This window comes from Brachyhypopomus gauderio, unplaced genomic scaffold (assembly GCF_052324685.1).
Source record: "Brachyhypopomus gauderio isolate BG-103 unplaced genomic scaffold, BGAUD_0.2 sc837, whole genome shotgun sequence".
Classification (NCBI taxonomy): domain Eukaryota; kingdom Metazoa; phylum Chordata; class Actinopteri; order Gymnotiformes; family Hypopomidae; genus Brachyhypopomus; species Brachyhypopomus gauderio.
In genome coordinates this window covers 1-21,994 of record NW_027507657.1, presented here as the reverse complement: position 1 = coordinate 21,994, position 21,994 = coordinate 1, and the positions used below count along the sequence as shown (strand labels likewise).

The following is a 21,994-nucleotide window of genomic DNA, read 5'->3' as shown; positions in this document are numbered from 1 at the left end:
TGGTTTATTTCTCTCAGCATCACAACACCTCCCTAAGCCATCATATTTGCACAGTTCATTTAGACAAGTGAATCCTCTGTTCCTGATTGGCTACCTGAGCATCTGGCAGCTGGATGGATCTGTCCAGCTGGAGCACTGAGCTCTGATGGGGCTCCAGAAGCAGGAGAGACTCAGTAGACACTGCAGAGTGGCGTTCTGGAGGCGGGAAGGGAAACTGCAGGTGTTCTCAATACACACCTTGACTAGCTAGCCAGGTATTTTAAAATGAAATGAAATGTGCAATGTGAAATGAGCACACATTTCATTTCATTTTACCTGGCTAGCAGAGGAGTCAATTCCAGGTTCAGAAAGTAAAAGTCCTCAACAGGATTTTGCTCAGGCTTCCTGGATTGTGTTGATTCCACTAATTTTACCTGGATTGCACTAATTAGAAAATCTAGCAAGCTTGAGTAAAATCCTGGTGAGGACTTTTACTTTCGGAACCTGGAATTGACACATCTGCTGGCTAGCGAGTCAACATGTGTATGAACACCTGCAATTCTCCTTCCCTTAATAGTTTTAGTAAACAATTCAGTAATGTGTAGTGTCTCCACCAAATTTCTCATGGATTTTCGTGACTGGATATGGTGACGGATTAAATCTGGTGGCTTGAAGAATCCCGTTCACCACTGTTAACGACACACTACTATAATTTACCCAGCTACAGTTTATGTATTATGCATTGATGTGCATTTACAGCACACTTGTAATATAGTAATATAATTTTCCCAGCTACATTTGATTGTCACGTAGGGCTACTCCCCCCTCTCCTAGCTGTCACTCCGGTGTCCTGCTCTTCGTGTCTTTGTTGTTCCTTGCTTGTTAATCCCGCCTTGCTTGTCTGTTACCATAGTTTCCCTCTGTCTGCCATGCCCATGTTGTCATTGTCTTCACCTGTGTCTAGTCTAGTTCTGTGTATTTATATCCCTGTGTCTCCCTAGCCCGTTTTCGGTTGTTCTGTTCATTTGCTCTGTCGGTATTTGCCAATGTGCTCCGCGATCCTTGTTATTTGATTTCGTGAGTATTGTTCCTGTTCCATTGTTCATTCCTTTTAGTGTTCTCCCCATTGCCCTGTTCGTTCTCTTTGTGTGTCTGATTATGCCGATCAACTTGTCAAACCTGGATGGCTCACCTGTTACGACCCCTGCCTGTTGTTACGACTATGATTATGGAATTCCTTCTAATAAATCTCGCTCTCCTCAGCGTTTGTCTGCCTCCTAGCTGAGGAGGTGCCTGCGTTACATTTGTACTTATATTTTATTTTATGTTGTGCATTTGTAGCACACTTGTACTATTTAAAAGCTAGTCATTTAAAATGTTTATTTTAAAAAATGAAAATTTCCACCAGGGAAATTTTAGTAAGCACCAATGCAAACTGTCTATAAGAAACTATTTCTACTTTCTTTTGTTTCCCCTCTCTTGAAGATACATTTTATTTATTTGTAATAATTTAGGCTGTGTGTTTCCAGTGTAATATTCCTCTCTCACTATAGTTTACTAAATTCAGGTATCGCATGGTTAGTGTTGCTAGCTGGGAAAATAGTGAATCACTCAAATATCATAACTGGATACATTCAACCTAAAACATAATTAGCCTATAACTCACTAATGATTAAGTCAAGTCAAGTTTATTTGTATAGTGCTTTTCACAATCTTTACAAGATTAACAATCTTATGGGTCCAAATCCCTAATGAGCAAGCCAATGGCGACAGTGGCGAGGAAAAACTCCCTATGATGGAGGGGAATAGGAAGAAACCTCGGGAGGACCAAGACTCAAAAGGGAACCCATCCTCCATTGGGCGGCCCGTTAGCACAAGTCCGTGGTGCGCAGGGTGGTTCTACAGTTCTACAGTAGTAGTCACAGTTCTCGTTCCCCGGCCAAGTAGTCACAGTCCCTTCAGTGTAGATGGTGAGCCTCTGATAGGAACTAGCATCCGCACGACCTCTTGTGGCAATGGCACGTCCAACCCTGGCATCAGTACATCCACCGGCAGGTGCTTGTATCCGGATAGGTGCGTGTATCCAGCAGGAACCAGTCCCCTTCGGGTGGCCTGGTTAAATACACAAATCACACAAAAACACAAAATCAAATTATACAGACTAATACACAAGTCACACACAAACCACACAATCAGACTAAGCATACTGATGATTACATGAGTAACACCAAAGGTAAAATACAAGACAGTATGACTCCTTTGCAATTAAAACACAATCACATTACTGATAAATATTTATAAAACAATAATAACTATTTCACTAACAATTTACAAAATCATTTACATTTACGGCATTTAGCAGACGCTCTTATCCAGAGCGACTTACAAAGTGCTTTGCATTCAATCACAGAATTCATCCTAGGAAATAGTACGAATAGGCCAGAATTCAAGATACCATTGAGTCAGACTACTACTAAACTACAGGAGTCAATGTCATTACCTAGTGTTTTTGCAAGTTAGACATTTGCCAAGAAGCACAAATAACCACAGACAGACATACCATTTAAAGAACCACGGCAAGTGGTATCAGCTGAGTTAGTGCTCTGGTAAGAACTCAACAAACAGGTGGGTCTTCAGTCTACGCTTGAAGATAGCAATAGACTCTGCAGTCCTAGCAGCTAATGGAAGATCGTTCCACCATCTTGGAGCCAGGACGGAGAATAGTTTGGAGCTTTGTCTTCCATGAGACTTTAAGCATGGAGTTTCGAGTCGAGCCAAGCTTGAGTTTCTGAGTGTTCGCTGTACGGATTGGCTTTTGACCATGGACATCATGTAGGGAGGGGCCAGTCCATTTTTGGCTTTGTAAGCAAGCATCAATGTTTTATATCTGATGCGTGCCGCTACTGGAAGCCAGTGAAGAGAGCGTAGCAGAGGAGTCACATGTGAGAACTTAGGAAGATTGAAGACCAGTCGTGCTGCAGCATTCTGAGTTAGTTGTAGAGGTCTGATGAGGATGACAGGAGCACTGATAATCTGCTGTTGATAACCAAAAATCCCAAAATGGTCGAATCTGTAATCCTGATGGTTGTCCACGGTGATGATGAATAGTCCACGAATGGTGATTCTTTCGGGCTTTCCTCACAGTTCCTTGCACACTGACGATGGTGATTGTTCTAATAATCCCGACGATCGGTTCTTGATGCCGTTCAGTCCTCTGGTCTTGTCTCTGTTCTCTGGCGTGGATCATAAAGTCTCTCATCATCCTGATGCACATCTTGTCAAGGCTTATTATTCTGTCCTGGTCCACAAACTGCAGTAGTCCTCTTGTCCTGGGAGCCTGCGTGAAATTCAGGTTGCACAGCTGTCGGTAGTCTCTAATCCAGGAAGAAGCACTGGAGACCCACATGATGGACAGAACGAAAGAGACAGAAAAGCAGAATAAAGACTACACACAGCTTTATGTTTTCATGAGAAATCTGGAAGATGAGTTAGGGTTACACAAACCTCAAAAGATGAAACAGAGTGTTGGGGGAAAGAGAAGGGGCAGATGTAAAACGCTCCAGGTGGGTGATCAGTCCATGTGATGTTCTACCTCTGTGTCCCAAAAGACCAACATCTAGTCCTCATGTGGTTATGGGAAAACCTTCAGCATCTGAAAAACACACATGCAAGCAAAAATATTAAATTACGTAGAAAAATAAAACGCATGCCACACTGTGAAATTATGAATTTATATAAGAATTCAATTCATGTGTAGGTGTTTAAAAGCCTGGAGGTGGTCGTTGAGGGGGTGCTCTCGGTGGGGATGGACTGCTGGAAAAAACAGCTGGGTTCGGTGTCTCCAGGGTCTGGGTGTGACTAGATTCGGATGACCTGAAAATGTCATCCGAACCAATGGAGACACCCTTAAACCAAGTGGACACCACCGTTTGCTACAAAACACACACAATAAAAATGCCTTTAGATATCATTTTCTAAAAACCTCACCACAAATAATTCTAAATGCAATCAGAAAGGAGTGGGCAGTCATGGCCTGGCGGTTAGGGAACTGGACTTGTGACCGGAGGGTCGTGGGTTCGATTCCCAGACAGGCCATGACTGAGGTGCCCTTGAGCAAGGCACCTAACCCCAACTGCTCCCCGGGCGCCGGGCTAGGGCTGCCCACCGCTCTGGGCACGTGTGATCCACAGCCCCTAGTAATCACTAGTGTGTGTGTGTGTTCTGACTGCACAGATGGGTTAAAAGCGGAGGACAAATTTCGATTGGGGTGTAAAAATCACAATTGACAAAATATGCACATTTCACATTTCATTTCACATTTCAAGGAGGAAGCACTAACCAGAAAAATATTCTGCACCGACGTTGTTGTTGAACAGGTGCGCAGGTAGATGGTGGCGTCTGTGATGCTGGATCCCCTCCGCTGAATTAACAGAGGACATGCTGATGAGTGTAATTCAGAATGGGACAAGCTAGTGAAAGATGCTTATAGTCAAGACTCTTTGTTACCTTGATGCAGGCCACGGCACTAGCGCTGGCAAAGTGGTGGAGGGTAAGCTACAAATACAAGGAAAATATTAGGTTGAAGGGACATTTACAGTAGCATGTCCATTCTTACTGAAATTGTGAACCTGTTCCCATGACTCACCTCTGCACCTATCCAGTAGAATTCATTGTTGAGCACCCACCAGTGCTCACTCTCCAGCCCACTGTAGATGGACTTGTGCTGGAGCTTCACCTCCACCACCTGCAGTCAAGCAGAAAAATAACTTTACCACTGAAATGGACAAACCCCTTATAAACCCTCAGGTAACAAAATATTTTTGTGCCTGTGATACACATTAAAAACTTAAGGGAACCTGTGTAGCTGAAGAACCCATTCGTGAGAAGGTGAAGGCAAACATCCTATGTGCTCTGTCCAATCCTTGGCGAGTCTGTATAAGCCTCAACTATGGAGAAAACCAAATACGTGTTACTTTGCGACTAGACAAGTATGTGCAAGACCTGCATTTTACAATTATTGTGACCAGCATGCAAATAAACAATGCATGCTACAGTTCTGCACAGAAACTTCCCTAAATCCTGTACATGTTGTGACAACGTGTTGTGAAAAGCGCTATACAAATATATTTGATTTGATTTGATTTAAACAGAATGAAGCTGGCTAAGAAAGATTTCACCAATAATAGCCAACTACCTCTCGGATCGGGGTATGGAGCGTCTCAAAGATGCCTTCGTCCAATGCAAAAGGCTCCCGATCATGTCCTAAGGAAGATGTTTAAAAAAACACTGAAATATTAAAAACTTTGATGCAACCTAGTTTAAATTTGCCGTTAAAGGGTAGCCAATTTATTTAGGCTAAGTAACATAGTGATAAGTAGCTAGTTTAATGTAGCAAACCAGCTTGCGAATATAGGGGTGTGTTCGTCGCTAGCTGCCTAATTTACCGTCGCAGGTGTCGGTATGAGCTGCAGCTTCGACTTCCGTCTGTTGATCTCGGACCCGCCGCCTGTAAACGAGAAAAGACCAAACAACGGCCGAAACTCCAGTGGCACAAAGGAGCACTGGTCGCAGCCCAGTGAAAGGCAGGGAAAACAACATTTTAAACAGGTTAAACAAATTAATTCGAGATATTAACTCGTTGAATATGTTAATTCGAGATATTAATTCGGTAAATATATTAATTCAATATATTAATACGTTGAAGATATTAAATTGAGATATTAATTGTTTGAAGATATTAATTTGTAGATATTTGGAGATATTTGTTGATTTTTTTCCACAGCAAATGCAAAAGTGTCTTGTCTCTTTGGGGGTCGGTAAACGACTGAGGGATTTTAGATATTTTGTTTGGAGTTTCACCTTGGCGATTTACCTTGATATCAAAACATGTTTTTCTCCATGACTCCGATATGCAGAAACACTTAGCAACGTAAAAGGGGGAAAGCAAACGCTAGCAAAATAATTACCTTTTGCGGAGTATTGGACTAAATGACCCATAATACCTTGTCGTTTTATTTAACTGCTGTCAAATAAATATTCTGCCACATGAATTAAATTAGCAGTAATGTATGCTTGTCAGAGTTAACCACAAAACGTGACATCTCTACTCATTGGACGGATAATTGTCTACAAACGAATGTTATTTACTTGTCAGTCTTAAAGTTCGTTTTATTTGAAGATTAGCGTATTGCCTGCAGTTCTTATTTCTGCCGTTAGGTGGCAACCGTAATGCACCAGTTTATAGCTCGCACATATGGAGTACATAGAGGCAGCGGCACGATGTGGTCGTTTTTCTAATTAATTGTGTGTCCATTGATCGTGAGCACGGACGTAGTTTTGGGGGGGGACGGGGGGGACATGTCCCCCCCACTTTTTCAAAAGCCGGTTTTGGTCCCCCCCAGTTTTTACAGTTAAAACCAAATATCTAAGTAGTGACAAAGTCATGTCCCCCCCACTTTTTAACGGTAAAAAAACCAATATCCAAATAGCGACAAATCTAGCACTAGGATCATGCAGCACACCCCCCCCCCCCCCCCCCCCCCCGCTTAACAGTTCGCCACCCCAGGTTGTGTCCCCCCCACTTGTGAAATCAAAACTACGTCCATGATCGTGAGTAACATTATTTGTTAGTAATGGGCACAGCAGTTCTTTTAGATGAACTGAATCATTAGAATCAGTTCACTAAAAATATTCGTTCAAAAGATTCGTTCACCGAATCGTTCAGTGCTTGGCAGGACTCCAACCCACATGGGTCCACTATAATGATTCAAATTGGACTTTGACATTTTCAAATTTTTTGCTTAAATGTATCATTTCTCCGTGTACATCACAGCATTAAGGATATTTTTATCAATCACAAAATCATATTTTCTCATCTCAAGCATTAGCTCTTTATAATTATTGGTCATTTTTTCAAGATCTGGGCAATGTTTTTCTTCAACCCCATTACGTACACAGTGGCAGCTCTCTGAATATGATCATAAAATGCATTTCTGAAGAAATCAATATTTTCATATTAATCAGATGTCCTCAACATTAATACAATAATTGTGAATACAAATACTTTTTGCAATACTAAGGTCTGAAATGTCCCTTTTCATGAAAGTGCTGCTATCTACATTATTACTGCCGTTTGGCCTGAGTCTTGGTGTTTCTTTTTACCATGGATAATGAAGCTTTCAGTTTGCAGCCTCTGCCTCCTGCCACCTCTGTACATGCGTCACACCATGAAGGAATTCTCCACACAGCTGTACACACATCTGGAAGTGCCATTCTGATGGTGTATGTCTCCAAAATAATAAGGTGGTCTGCATGTAGAGACTACAACATAATGAACATAATCATACATTTTGATAAATGTCATATTATTCCGTTTTTATGTCATGTCAGACAAAATGTTTTCATAATGTAACATAGACTTGATATGCAGACCAGGAAGTGATGGCAGTACTTCACATGTACTGGGAGACACTGGAAGTGTTGTATAGTGTGGTGATGAGGCTGTTGGAACACAGGTGAATGAGAGGAGTATCCATGGAGACCAACAGTATTCAGGGGATGAAGCTCACTAGTGGCCAGAATGGTGCATGCGGCCGCTTCCCACACAGCATCCCTGAAGCAAGCAGAGCCAGTACAGTTTGTTTGCTGTGCACAAGGAACGCAGGACTGCAGGTGGAGAAGGTAGACATTAACATTACCTTCTTTCCTTATTATCATTTATTAAAAACTGCTTTAATTACCTAAGCTTACCAAAGTCTTTAAAAATGTATCACTCTATATTTGCCAACTGCTGACTAATAGGTGTTTGAGGGAATGCAAGAGATGGGCATGGGCGAGGATCTGTACTATGATTAGATCAAAGGAGTTGGGACGAGATCTCCACAGTGGCATGGGTCCTCCACAGGATCATCATAGCTATAGCATAACTACTGACATTTAGTTAATTAACGGTGTTCAGTGTGAGGTTGAAGCGTGTACAGACTAAACTCCTAAGAGTTCAAGAGGTATAAGTGTATATTCTAAACTTTGCAGCAGTACACGGGCATTAAAGAATGTTAAAGGGAACCCCGGCTGGTAACACTTGTAAGCCTTAATATGATGTCTTAATAATTTAGATTAATTACATGTAAAAAAAAATCACAAAAGCAGCAAATTTATTTACAAATCAACACTTTTATTCGAAATATTTGACATATGGGCGCAGCCATGTTTTCTGACGCGCAATGCCTGCTGTGTAGATGACGTCAAATGGTTGCAGCACGCTAAACTTGACTGCGGTTGGAAGGAGTTAATTAGTGATGGGATTTTCGGCTCTATTTTGAGATGCGGCTCTAATGGTTCTTCTTACTGTGGAGAGCCGGCTCTTGTCGGCTCCCAAACGGCTCCCCATATATATTTTTTACATTATTAATTAATAGCTTAAACCTAATTTTATAACATTGTTTCATTATTGACATTGTTAAGCACTTGTGATGAGTAAAAATGCTGCATAACAATGCTTTATAAATAAAACTTTTATTATAACCAATTATTAAATTATCACAAAATAGCACCAAAATAGAACGCAATACAGCTTGGCCAATTGCCTGCAGTTTCCACAAAAAAAGTGGAGATAACTTTTTTCCAGTGTTTTACCACCACATTTTTAACTGAAAGCTGCGTGTGATTGGTCAGATGTGTGGAGCACACGCTTGACATGCGGGCCGTGGAGACATTCTTTGCAGTGTTGTCCGAAACGATATGTGGTAGTATAAAGAAACACCCTTTAAAAACAGGGGAAGGAACATTTACCTGACAAAAATTAATGTTGCATTGTGTTCCAGGTTTGAAAAGTGCTAAAGTACTTGAAAATGTAACTGTATTTTGTTTCACAACAAATAGCTGTCTGATTGAATCGATGTGATAAACAAGCAAATTATTTCGAATAATTTTGAGTATATGTATAAATATTTAAGTTTAAGGTGCTGGGAAATATTGAAAATGGCCTTTTTCAATATTGAAAAGTGACGTACAAGTGCTTGAATTCCACCTTGTAAAGGTGTATGAACCCGGCATACATAACTTTGTTCATTGCGCTGAAGAGGTGCACGACCTCACTTCGCACGGGGGTCCTCACGCAGGGCGCACGGACCCTCGCGCTGGTATCAACTTAGCTTAAGCACCGACTGAGGAAATAAACTCTCCGCTCTCTACCACTGGCAGAAGCAGAGCAATACGTGCAAGGAGAGGGAGAGACAGCGAGGCACCGGAGGACAAATAAAAACGATGTTGGGAAAAAAACTGTGGCACTTGCAGAGCACAAGCGCAATACTGAAGGGAAAAGCGGCTCCCAAATAGGATCCTAAAACGGCTCCCATTGTGGAGCCGGTTCCAATCGTTCACTTCAAAGCGCCGGCTCTTAGAGCCGGATCGTTCGCGACCGACATCACTAGAGTTAATGTTAGTTAGCTGAGCTACCTTAAAAAAAACCATGCCACACTGTGTTGCCGTTGGATGTTATTTCCAGTCGAAAGGCAGTGGGAAGACTGATATTAGTCTTCACAGTTTTCCCAAAGATAAAAAGAGGAGAAAAATTTGGGAAGCAGCGTGTGGACGAACACAGCTACCAAAAGACCCGCGGCTCTGCTCTCTCAGTAGAGTCATTCAGTAGAGCCCGACTGGTGAGAGTTGACGGGTGCTGTTGGTTTTAAACATAGACTAAAACACAATGCAGTGCCCACAGTTTTCCCACACAGAAAGTCCAAAAGCCCCAGAATGTGGAGCGAGAACCGCACGAAGAAACGTGAACATAAACATGCGCTGGATTCTCTCTGTCACTCACTTGGTGGGTGTTGTAGCCGCTGATGTCAGAAATGTTGCGTTCTGGCTCAAGCTGAAAAGGCTGAACAGTAGCCAGGTCTAGCTAGCTGTGCTCAAGCGCGACGGCCAGTCACTGCAACCATTTGACATCACTACCTGCTGCGCCCGTCAGCAGTTATAAAAATGGCGACCTACGTGCAGCGGGATTTTACAGAAAATCTAATAAATCTGCTACTTTTTGTGAATTTTTACAACGTGTCTTAATAATTTAGAGTAATTACACGATATTAAGGCTTACATATGTTATCAGCCGGCGTTCCCTTTAAGACCTGGAAATACCTAGAACAAGCAAGCATCATATAAATAAAAGTTAAGATGATTCATGTGTGCGTTGCTCATGGGATAATGAGACATACAGCAATTTTTCCAGCTCTATTCACTCCTACAGAACAATGTTTACAGAGTCCCTTGGCCACACTGATTGGGAAGTTTGGTCTCTCAAATGGATCCCTTGACTAAGTTGTGGTATTGTTTTTATTTCATTTATTTTTTACTAAATAAAAAACTAACCCTGACATACTAAATAAATGAACCATACTATAAAACAAATGTAAATTAATTATCTACCCTGTTCTTGAGGTCATTGATGATCTGGGTTGTTATTAATATGCAGCATCTTGTCACTCACCCGGTTAACGTTTTCTAGGGTTCCTGTCCAAAAGGCCCCTGTATTTTTTTCCAGCAGGAAAGGTTTGGCTGGGTAGCTGATATCATGACCCTCAAAGGAGAAAGACACGTACAAACAGCTGATCCTGCCTTTCAGGCTCAAATGCAGTGGTGGACTCGTCCGATACCACATCACATGTAACGGATGTTGACGTGCAGCTTGTAACTGAAAGTGGACTGAGAGTGATGGTTGTGGGCTCAGCAGCAACCTGTCTTTCCTCCTCATTCTGCTTCTTAACAGCACCCACAGAACCTCCATCAGGACCATCACCAGATGCAAACATCTTGGTCCGTTCTCTCTTCCAGGCTTTAAGCGAACTGCCTCGGAAAATCTGGGTAAAGAACTGCCGTTTCTTGCTCCTGGTCTTTTTCTTCTCCAGTAGACACACAGTCCCATTGAAGATGTCAAACTCCCCACCACAGATTGGTGTGGACAGCGCACTACCCTTATTCCCAGGTTGGGAAATACATTTTGTCAACTGTCTCTGAATTATTGGATCTCAACTGACAGGATGTGGAATTGTCACCTAAGGAAAAAAAATATTGATTAGTGTAGTGTTATCTAAATTTGATAAGAACAAGCTCTTTAGGCCTGAACCAACATTCAACAATCATTCCTTTGGTTTTCATTACATTACATGTGCATTTAGGGACTAATTAGGTTAATTAGGCTGCGAGCGTGAATACAACTAACAACTTCAGCAAAGGACTGCTGAAGTTGCTCGCCTTAAGTAGGTTGCAAACACCTGCAGCCTATAGTGCCTGATTGCCCCCAGGTCTAGCTCGCGGGCTCCTCCTTGTGGCGACCGGAGGAACGGTCCTGGGTCCAACCCTGACAGTATGGACAAGGGAAGCGTGGATTAAAATCTATTATAGCTTCCTTATTAATATTTTACATGGTGAGCATATCTCGATAGGCTGATATCATACATCAAATAATGCTTTCCTTATCAAATCATGCTTTCAGTACATGTGTTTATGTACATGTGTTTCAGTACATGTGTTTCAGCTTTCAGCCGTGTGTTTATGTTGTCTACGTCTAGTCGTAGACAGGATCTCCGTCGGTGTGGTTGTGTCTGAGTGTGTTCATCAGTCTCACCTGTGGCTCATCTCGTGAACACTCGGCGCTTATGTGGTTTGTCTATTTAATGTGCGTTCGCGCAGTGTCCCGTGCTCGTCTTTGTTAGTCATTTATGTCAGTCTTATACGTTCATGTGTGTAAGCTAGGCCTGGGCGATATGTCGAGATTTTGAGAAATATCGATATATTTTCATACGAGATATAAGATGAGACAATATCGTTATATCGATATAGTCTATGTCGCGTTAGTTACACGTGTTATGGGTTGCGTACGAAACCGCTTACTTCCATACTGAATAGTCAGTGTTGTGCCAGTTCACAGCTTTTCTGAACTAGTTCAAGTTCAGTTCATACATGCTCAAAGTGAACAGTTCACGTTCAAAGTTCACAATTTTAATTATGAAATAGTTCAAAGTTCAGTTCATTTTACTTTTTTCGTGAGATATTCAAATGCTTTTTTTCACGATTTGGCTGTTGCGCAATCAAGGGGCGGACACAAATGCGAAGTAGAGAGTACAATCTCATTCGATTTTATTTCACATCTTACATTTGCAGACGACACGCGAGTGGACCGCGAATGACGTGGCATGATGAATAGAGAACTAACGCTTAATATACTAAAAGGCAGCGGAAATGACAAGGGCACAAAACTAGACCAAACAAGAGTACAACTAATTGTTACATACACCGACATGAACAAACACACGGGAAGCAAGTAACGGCCATACATGAACATGAAGACTAACAGAACATACATGTATTGCCAGGCACGATACCACGTTAGAGAACACAGAGACCAAACATGAACTGAAAACCTAAAACACTACGAACCTGAAAATGGAACAGAGACTTTAACCACACACAAACACGAAGCTAATCAAAACCACGAATCACAGATAAGGCGTGAATACGGCCGTGCACATCCAACTAGGAAATAAAGAAACGACAGTGATCCCCGAAGGTATAGTCTGGACATAGGCTATATATACACACCAACTAGGAGATAAAGAAACGACAATGATCCCCGAAGGTATAGTCTTTACATAGGCAATACAAACACACACACACACATTTGTAAAACTAAGACGAGCTAACACGGAACAGCTGAAACAGAGGGGCGTGACAAGAACAAGGAAAACATAAAAACGACGAGACTAGAAGGGGCGGAGCCAGACGTGACAACTACAAGCTAGAAATCACTATACGTACTATATGTGCTATGCCTACCCCGCTCTGCTGCAATTCATCACGGGTAACGTCGTGCGGAAGCCAGTATGTTATTAACTAGCCAGTATGTTAACTATTCTCAGCCGGACACTACGTTGCCCACAATGCATTGCGCACACAACGTCAAAACCATTTGTCTGGTGATACATGATTTAAGTGGCACCAGCGAGGGATGAACTTTCTCTCATTGCGTTTCAAAAGAGAAAACAGATGTCACTCAGTTTTCAATGGAAAACAAATTCCAACGTTCATTTACAGCAGTGGTTCTCAAACTTTTTCAATAATTCCCCACCTCAGAAGATGGGGAAATTCTATGCCCCACCACCAAAATGGCGCGCCCCACACTTTGAGAAACGCTGATTTACAGTGATGTCTACCGTTCATGACACAACGTGAACTAATTCACGTTCAAGTTATTAAAAAATGTGTTGCGTTCAGTTCAACGAACACAATGAGCGTGTTCAATGAACGCATCATTCACGCACAACACTATGAATAGTGAATTTACTTGAGTTTCTTTTTTAACAACTTCCGCCCTGCCCCGCCTCTCTTCCTCGCTCAAATCATTTGGGACTAGATTTGACTTATTACTGCCTCTTTGTTATTACCTTTTGGGAAGAAAAAATATCGAGATATATATCGTATATCGCCATTCATCTTAAAAATATCGAGATATTATTTTTGCTCCATATCGCCCAGCCTTAGTGTAAGCTATACGTGCGCTGTCTGGACTATTTTTGTATTAAATAAAATAACATTTGTGGAAGACTATTGGACTCGTGCCTCGTCCGTCTCCCTGCGCCCAGCATCACACCCATCTTTTTTTTTTTTTTTTTTTTTTACATCGCTACTAACTCTGTGTGCACTGTATGGACAAGGGAAACATGGATATGCAGTTTATTAGAACTTCTTTATTAGAACTTGTATATAAACCAAGCACAACACTAACTTTTTACAACAGTAACATTTTTTGCACACATATGTAAGACTAGTGTCTTTGTTGTATTCGGCACATTCAACATGTGCCCACCTACTGCAGAAATCACACTACACCTACCCCCCAAAAAAAGCCATTAGGTACATATTAGTACTAATACTACTCCAGTTGTCTAATAATACAAAGTATGCTTATGTTATACATTACCATTTCAATCATGCTCTTGTCTGCATCAGATTCCAGCAAGGAGCACACCACACAGTAATCATCTGCATTCCCTAGAAACAATGATTTTAGTATGGTTTTAAACTGTAGCACTCATTCTCTAGAAATAATCATGTAGTAAAGAGTCTCTGCAGTAGCTTTATGGTACAGGACACAGATTGATAGTTTCGTTACCTTTGAGTCAGATGATGGAATATGGATTTATATGGGTTTTGACTAAAGAAAACTTTATGGCACTGCTTTCATGCAGTGTTTGATACCACTGAACTTTACACTGCAGCAGTGCACAGGCTACTTCAAGTCGTGCCTTGGTAACATCTTGTGGGGATGTCTGGACAGCGCTGATGTTTCTCCTCTGGAAATAATCTTCTGCAAACTGCAAAGTGGCATTTTACATGGTAAGAGTAATATCAGTTACTTATAAATGCCCATCACATTATTTTCAAAAGGTTTACCCTCAACACTAAAATCCCACAACTGCTGGAATCCTGCTGCTTGTTGTGCAGTATTGTTTGTACTGTCCATTTAGGCTCCTGGTCTCCATGGCCTGTCATCCTTAAGAAGTTCCTAATTATTGTTTTTAAAAAATGATAGAAGAACACAGTTTAACATCACACCAGTTCTTTTCAGAAAAAAGCTCCAAAATTAGCACTGTAAAATAGCAATGTTAAAATGTTATTACCGCCAGTTACGTAGCAGCTTGCGCTCGAGTGCACTTTCATTTGCCAGGGGATCGATCAACACAAGGACCTTGTCAGACATGTTGACAATCTAAAAGAAATTAGTTCATTCATGTTATTCTCTCGTCATATTATAACACTCTGCTGCATCATAGCACAATTAGAATATCTCTGTACGATTCATGCAAATAATGACTGATGTACACTACCAGTCAAATGTTTGAACACAAAAAAAGGCATTTTAATCTAAAGGATTATGCCTTAATTTGTTTATAAGACAATTTGGGAAGGTTGTTGTATATATTAATTAATTCTCAACATACTTCATTTTAAATGCACCCTTTATTTCAGAACTTTAGTTCTCTACAAGGTCTCTGCATGTGAGAATGTGTTCAGGACTGATGTTAAAGCATCATAGGTGCTGCTTCATGAACAGGACAGTTACTTCAAAGAATCTAATATTTGTTTATTAGAGCATAAATAGAGCACAGCATTCGTTCATTGCTTTAGCATCTTTCCAGTTTTTTTTATGTCAAAAATAATAAAAATAAACAAAGTAGGTCTGACCAAACATTTGACTTGTAGTGTAAACAAACCTGCTCTGAAAAATAAGGAAAGGTAAACTAACCACTAAAACCCAGTGAGCCCCAGTGTTTACAGGGCACATCCAGATTTCCTCCAGTGGAAACGTCATCTAAAGAATGTGTTGAATACAAAGTTGTCATTATTGTTACTGATAATCATTACTGCTAGACTGTAAATGTGATGAAAGTACCTTTCTGAGTCTCTGGAATTGTCCAGAAAACAACGATGTTGCAATAACGGCACAGAGCTGGTGAACAGCTTTCTGTTAAGAACAACTGAAATTTTAATTATGTTGCAAGAAATACCTAACACAGCTACATAAATATAATTGCCACTTACCTGCTGTTTTTCAATGAGTGTGTGCAAGTACGCATCAAAAACCTGCATTGTAAAATAAACAACCATTAAAGAATGTTATACTTCCTCTTGTAATACATTTTGACAGTGATTTAGTCTCTTACATCATCAGCCAGCCACTCGGTCCCATGCAGTGTACGGAAAGACGAATCAAACAGTTTATATGGTCCAACAACTGCCTCCACCCGACCACAGTCTTCTGCAGCCCACAACATTCCAACTGAAAGCACAGCATGAATGTCAAAGCATAGATATTTGTTTTTTCTAATCCCTGTACTATTACAGTTACATGGCCAAAAGCATGTGAATACATGAACACCATTCTCATTTGCCCTAGTTTAACGCCAGGGCCTTTCAAACCCAGGGCCATCTATACACAATTCCCTATGCCATTGCATGATGTAGAATTAAGATTTCCCTCCCATACAATGACCATGCCTGGCCAGATCAGTTCATTAGAAGAAGTATGCACATACTTTTGGCAACATAGTGCATCTGACAAACGTCCAACAGGTCAAAATGGCCAACGGGCCAACATGTATAGTTTGAACAGGCCAAATCCCTTTCATGCAAACTATAAACAAGGGTAGGCTGAACAAATGACCAACAGGTCAAACTTGAACACAGAACTCATTAACAACCTCTTTCTTGTATGCTTTCCTGTATGGCTGATGAACCTGGGGGATGCTTCAACAGTCAACAGGGGTTATTGTCACATACACTGTTGACTGGTATACAGAAAGCTGTGAAAGGCAAACTCATCATACTCTCAATTGTGTAATTGAAAAAATGTCTGTATAAAGACTCATTGAATAATAAGGAATGGATCAAATAAACACTAAACAAGAAACAATATATTCAAGACCTATGTAGGCCTCAATTTACCTCTGTTGTTGCATCACAGACTTGAGTGTGTTTTTTAGGGGCAAAGTGGATAACTGATGGTCTCTGTGGCAGGTAAAGGTCTTCAGTTAGTCTTTCCAAATCTCCTCCCATGGTCAAAGAGTTGGGGCCATCAGAACATGTGCTGGTCTCATTCTCTTTGAGGATCTTGTGAGATTCTTGAGTGGTGACTTGCCTGTCATCATTTTGGCTTCTTCTGTATGGCTTGATGTGGTTGACACCCAGGTCTACTGACGCACCCATGCGTCAAAGATGGCCACCGTGCGAGTATATACATTAATGTTATTAATATCTCAGCGATACAACATCGCAGGCACACGGTTCGAACGTTTTTGAAAACTGGAAACTGTTTAAAAAAAAATCTTAATTCATGCTTGAGCAGACTGGCCACAAGATGGCAATACATGACCGAGTTGAAGCACGCCCGTATATGGCTAATCCTTTTATGGCTTGCACAAGGGGGGGGTTATTGCTCCTGCCTGTGACTGCTGTGATTGGCGGATTCAAGTGTCAGTCATTACATGACCGCTGACATCACTCACATCGCCCTTTACGGATGTAGGAGGGTTTTAGGACGGCATTAGATCCGTTTCACCTCGGACAAACACGGAAATACAGACTTTGACGGCCGCTAGCTAGCGAGCTAGCGTCTACTTATCTACATGGCGATGGTGAAGGTATGTTGATGATCGATGACTAAATGAATGTTATTTTGCAATATTGATCACTATAATAGCGGACGATCACAGATAGGGTCGCGAATTTCGCGATGGTCCCGTGTAGTTAGTTCGCTAGCTAGCAGCTAGCTAGCATCTGGCTAGCTAGCGTCTACTGATGAACCTGTGTTGATTTCCTGAGGGGTTTATGAAAAATATAAACGATCGATGACTAAATGCAATATCGCTAGAAACTGCTTCTGTGCAAAATTCGTAATTTATTCTTTATAAAATTATTTTTACTTATTTTTTTATTATTTCGTATTTGTCTTTTGCCTATATGCTTGCTTTGTAGATGTGAAAGTATAGTATATAATAATCTAGATGAGTGGATATGGTTTTGGCTAAGCTGATTTAGCCTGTAGTTCAGGAGTTTGATGGGAGTTTCGTAGTTTGGTGTACACATTTTTGTACACTAATTTATACTTGTATACTACTATATATATTACATGTTTCACTATTTTTGTGAAGCAAACCCTTGTGCAAACATATTTCAAGCAACAATATTATTGATCTTTTAGTAAATGTGTAATTTCATATAAAATATGAAAGAATTTTTGAAAATATGCCTCATATTTCCAGGTTTAGGACCATATTATTTATTTATGCAATACTCTAAGTCAATGTAACCTCATTAGGAAGAGAACTGAGATTGTTCTGAACATTTTGATATGAGACATGTGGGTAAAATGCTATAATTAAGTATGTTTAGAGACACATTTATGTAACCATGCTTAAACAGCAAAAATGCCCATAGTGTGTGTCTGTGTCTCTCTCTGTTCAATAAAAACAAGTTGCTGTGCACAATTGGCTGCCGCTTCTCGCCGGTGTGTGATTGGTTGTCTGAGAGGTAGCTGTCTTAACAATTGTAAAGCGCCTTGGGTATCCTGAAAAGGCACTATATAAATTGAAACATTCATTCATTCATTCATTTATAACAGATATGCAGATTTATCAACAGCTCAAAACACACAAGAACGCACTTCAACACATACCCAGTTGGCAAGATCAATGGTCATGCCAAGCCAGTAAAATCTGGAGCACACTGCAGCTCGAGTTTTCAGGATGCCTGAATGTCCTCCAATCGGAGAGGCGTGAAATTCCTGAAAGCTTTCTTGCCTCTTCTTTGGATTTTATGGCTTTTCTACTTTTAAAGAAAAGCTGTCCTTCTGCATTGAATATTCATTAACATTCATTAAAGTCGTATAATAATTAAAGAGCTACCTTACCAAGACACTGGCTACATTTAAACAAATAAATGCTCACCCTTTTCAGTAAATTTGGAAGCATACCTCCTCAAATGTAATTTTTGGGAGTTATTATACCCAGATGGGTATGATCCCTGAGAGAGGAAGTTGAATACCTCATCCCACCTGTTCTCCATAGCTATATATGGATAGGGAGAGAGAAGAGATGGGATAACTTTTATAATTTTATTTGTATGTAAAATGGTACATTTCATAGTACATCTCTATTATATATAGAGTACTGAGTATAATGTGCTATATATCTTATCTTTTGTTTGTTTTTAAGGCATGGATTACAGTGAAGTAGAGAGTATGGAAAGAAATCTCTTAAATTTTGCGCTGACCATTCTGAACATTCTAGAAAAGTGGAGGCACCACCACGAATTTGCCTCATGAAATCCTGCCTCATGTCATGTTTGCAAAGCCAGTATGTAAAACATTTACATGTTTATAGGTCAAAATGACAATAGAAACAAATGACAAGCCTGTGGGTCTGCGCATGTGCAAAACCGCAAACGAGCACAACTCGATGCTAAGCACAACTCGACAGAACACCGGCTGTCAGGGGAGGTCAGTGTGAGAGCCTGTGCTACAGGTCCATGAAGAAGGAGTCACCACACAGTTTACGAGTAGGGAGGAGGAAGTGTAGGGCTAAAGCAGGGGTTTCATATTTCAGTCCTGTGTCCACAACACTGCACAGTTTAGCATTAAATTATTTTTAATTTTATACAACTGTATTGTTCTAAAATTGGAATAACATTGAGCTGTTGGTATCCTGGAGCTGAGCTTGAAACTCTATGGCAGTGTTTCTCAGTCCTGTTCCTAACTGCTCCACACAGTTTTAAATATTCCACGATTCAACACACTAAGTATTGAATGTACATGATCTAGCTCCAACTGCTTATCAAACAAACGGTTTATTAAGTCATTAGTGAAGTGGATTATGTGTGTTGAGCTATGTGAATTACCACAAGTAGGATTAAGAGACACTGCTCTAGGAATGAATATATTGGCAAAACAGAGTCCCCAGAGTCAGTCCTGTCAACACTATACTTTGCAGTTTTTTTGTGTTCCTCCAATATGACAGTTTTTTACTTAGTTAATTGAAGAAGTGCATTTTAAGTGCATTATCAAGTACTATAGCCTAAATTCCAGCACTTTTCAAATCTGAAACACAAAGCAACATTAAAATTCATCAGGTAGATGTTCCTTCTCCTGTTTTTGAGGGGTGTTTCTTTATTCTACCACATCATATCGTTTCAGACAACACTGCATGTGACGCGGCTAGTATAAACGCCTCCGCCGTTCGCGCGAGGTGTGCGAAGTCGCGCGCTACGGTCACTCGTGAAAGTATAACTAGCTTTATAGGAGAGACACGGACAGCCATCGCTAAAAGGGAGAGCTCTTATGTGATTTAGGAAGACTGAATGTGGATCTTGTGTTTAAAAAATGTCTTTTATAGAATTATTTGTTCAATTAATTGGTTCAACGCAGACAGATTTTTTCATAACTTATAATTAGTAGGCTTGAAATTTACTGGATTCCCAGAGTTCCCAGATCCTGTTCCGGCTCAAATTAAGCTCTGGCTATAGTACAAAAGTAATTTTGTGAATCATAGCTTTTTAATTTTTTAAAACAACCATTTAAGACTCCTAATTGAAAAGGCACATTACACATACCAAACAACAAAAAGACTATAGATCCTTGTTCCTTGTGCATGTGATAAATTACATTCTGCACAGTTATCTCAGGATATGTCAACAGAAAATAACAATCATAGAACAATATATATCTATAGTCACCATGACAACAGTTATCATGATAAGTGTTAGTATTTCAAAGTGCAAAAAGAGCAGAGCTCCTAGGCATGTTAAACCTGATGTGATTCGCTAAAATCTGTGCTCCTTATTTAAAAGGACTTCTGAGTTTAATGATTTAGCTTTCTGCTAATTTGACTTTCTTCCTCTCTCTTTCATTTAAAGTGCAGGCACAGTAAGAAATGCACAAACATCTCCATCTTCAAGTAGAAACCATGTTGGGGTTTATTTTGGTCTGGAGGTCTGGCTGGCAGCTCTCAGTTGATCGAGAGGTTCTTCACAAACTCGTTTAGGCCCTTGCGGTTCGGCACAGGTGGACAGTGGCCCCTCTCACGCTTCCACCCCTCCCGTGGACCGTACCACTGTTGCTGGAGGTCCCCAGGAGGTACCAGAGCAGAGGAAGCACCTTCTGCTCAACCAGTTGTGGCTTGCAGGGGTAGAGTTCCCTAACCAGCTCTATAAAAAGAACAAGATAAATAAATCAACCCTGGACAGTACTGGGTTATTGCAGAAGCATTTTCTTAACCTAGAAAGATTTAATTCAATTAAAGTGACAGTATTTGGTAACTATGGTAACTCTCTGGAATGATTATTATCAATATTATAAATATTATTAATAAATATAGGAATTATAGTATTTCTGGTAAATCTTTTATCTTTTTTTTTATCTCTGGCATCTCTTAGCATATCAGTGGAATGACTTTCTGAAATAATTGTTTTTTGATAAATGTATTTGAATTTGTAGAATATTTCTGTATACACAACCACAAAAGATTAGACACTGTATATTGTATACTTACCTGCAACTTTATCAACAAGATCCACTTTAGCTTTTCCACTGAGAAATTGAGCCTTTGTGCAAAACGGTTGAAGAAGTAGTGTTATCTGAACAAAGATAGATCAAGGACAGTGTTGGTCAAGTTCAGCAATATTTACAGTATGGTAATTCTTTTTAGAAACGTGTCCTGCTTTATCAAAACAACTAATTATTCACATAAAATGTTACACTTTAACTAAATATATATGAACAGTATCTGATAGGAGCACAAAGCTCTGTTTGCAAATGGTCATTTGGAACACATATGCATAATTATTTGAGTGAATATTAGTCAGAACAAAAGAGCCTAAGCACATCCACTGTAAACTCCATTATTTAACAATCTGCTGTCAGATAACGCAAGATCTCCTGTCAGTCTTTTTTTGCTCTTTATATTGGACTGTGCCTTAATATGAAAGGAAATTTCCATTTGATCTGCACCACAAACATCTAGCCAAAGAGCAAGAACATTCTTTTACCGATTTGTGTGAACCTTTTCCCCAAAGGTAAAACAGAACACAATCATTGTTGTTGTTGTTTTTCTAAGCCCAGTGGCATGTGTTCTTCAAGATGTTTTGTGAAGAGAGAAAAGAACCCACCAAGGTTATTGATGAGAGCGTGAATGGCACCTATTGTTGCCATGTAGATGGCGTTATTCTTGGAGCTGAGGTGATTGTCCACTATAGCTGGGACTAAGATCTAGACCACTTGGGCCAGGTTGTCTCTGAGCAGTGCTGGCACATCTGAGCAGTGTGATGTGCCAGCATTTAAAATGTGCCAGCATTTAATGTTCTCCAACGTATGATCCCCTATACAGATCACTTCTGAAAGCTGCTGAAAACATTAAAAATCAATTCAGTTCAAATGAGTTACCGGGAACATGTTGCCCACGACCATATA

General features: G+C 40.4%; 1 protein-coding gene and 2 long non-coding RNA genes across 5 annotated transcripts; all 3 read right to left on the bottom strand.

Annotated features, from left to right (window-relative positions):
- Positions 1 to 1,651: 1,651 nt before the first annotated feature.
- On the bottom strand, positions 1,652 to 6,235 carry LOC143508213 (uncharacterized). 2 transcript variants are annotated; one of them, XM_076996706.1, is made up of 10 exons: positions 5,852 to 6,235; positions 5,424 to 5,485; positions 5,174 to 5,241; positions 4,836 to 4,925; positions 4,625 to 4,723; positions 4,486 to 4,533; positions 4,319 to 4,399; positions 3,484 to 3,911; positions 2,540 to 3,371; positions 1,652 to 2,091 (listed from the first exon to the last, which is right to left on the bottom strand). In XM_076996706.1, the coding sequence occupies exons 1-8, from the start codon at positions 5,974 to 5,976 to the stop codon at positions 3,741 to 3,743; spliced, it is 744 nt and encodes a 247-aa protein (XP_076852821.1). In that variant the 5' UTR covers positions 5,977 to 6,235; the 3' UTR covers positions 1,652 to 2,091; positions 2,540 to 3,371; positions 3,484 to 3,740. The 2 variants fall into 2 exon arrangements, with proteins under 2 accessions (XP_076852821.1, XP_076852820.1); XM_076996705.1 differs by having other exon boundaries at positions 2,540 to 3,353.
- Positions 6,236 to 7,315: 1,080 nt separating this feature from the next.
- Positions 7,316 to 13,526, bottom strand: LOC143508214 (uncharacterized). Its single transcript, XR_013129238.1, has 3 exons — positions 11,250 to 13,526; positions 10,466 to 11,030; positions 7,316 to 7,644 (listed from the first exon to the last, which is right to left on the bottom strand). It is a non-coding gene; the product is annotated as an uncharacterized LOC143508214 (long non-coding RNA).
- A 2,270-nt stretch (positions 13,527 to 15,796) lies between these two features.
- LOC143508215 (uncharacterized) lies at positions 15,797 to 21,993 on the bottom strand. Of its 2 annotated transcripts, XR_013129240.1 has the most exons (5): positions 21,968 to 21,993; positions 21,078 to 21,162; positions 20,470 to 20,733; positions 16,480 to 18,599; positions 15,797 to 15,814 (listed from the first exon to the last, which is right to left on the bottom strand). It is a non-coding gene; the product is annotated as an uncharacterized LOC143508215 (long non-coding RNA). The 2 variants fall into 2 exon arrangements; XR_013129239.1 differs by lacking the exons at positions 15,797 to 15,814; positions 16,480 to 18,599 and having other exon boundaries at positions 18,876 to 20,733.
- Between the last annotated feature and the right edge of the window lies 1 nt (position 21,994).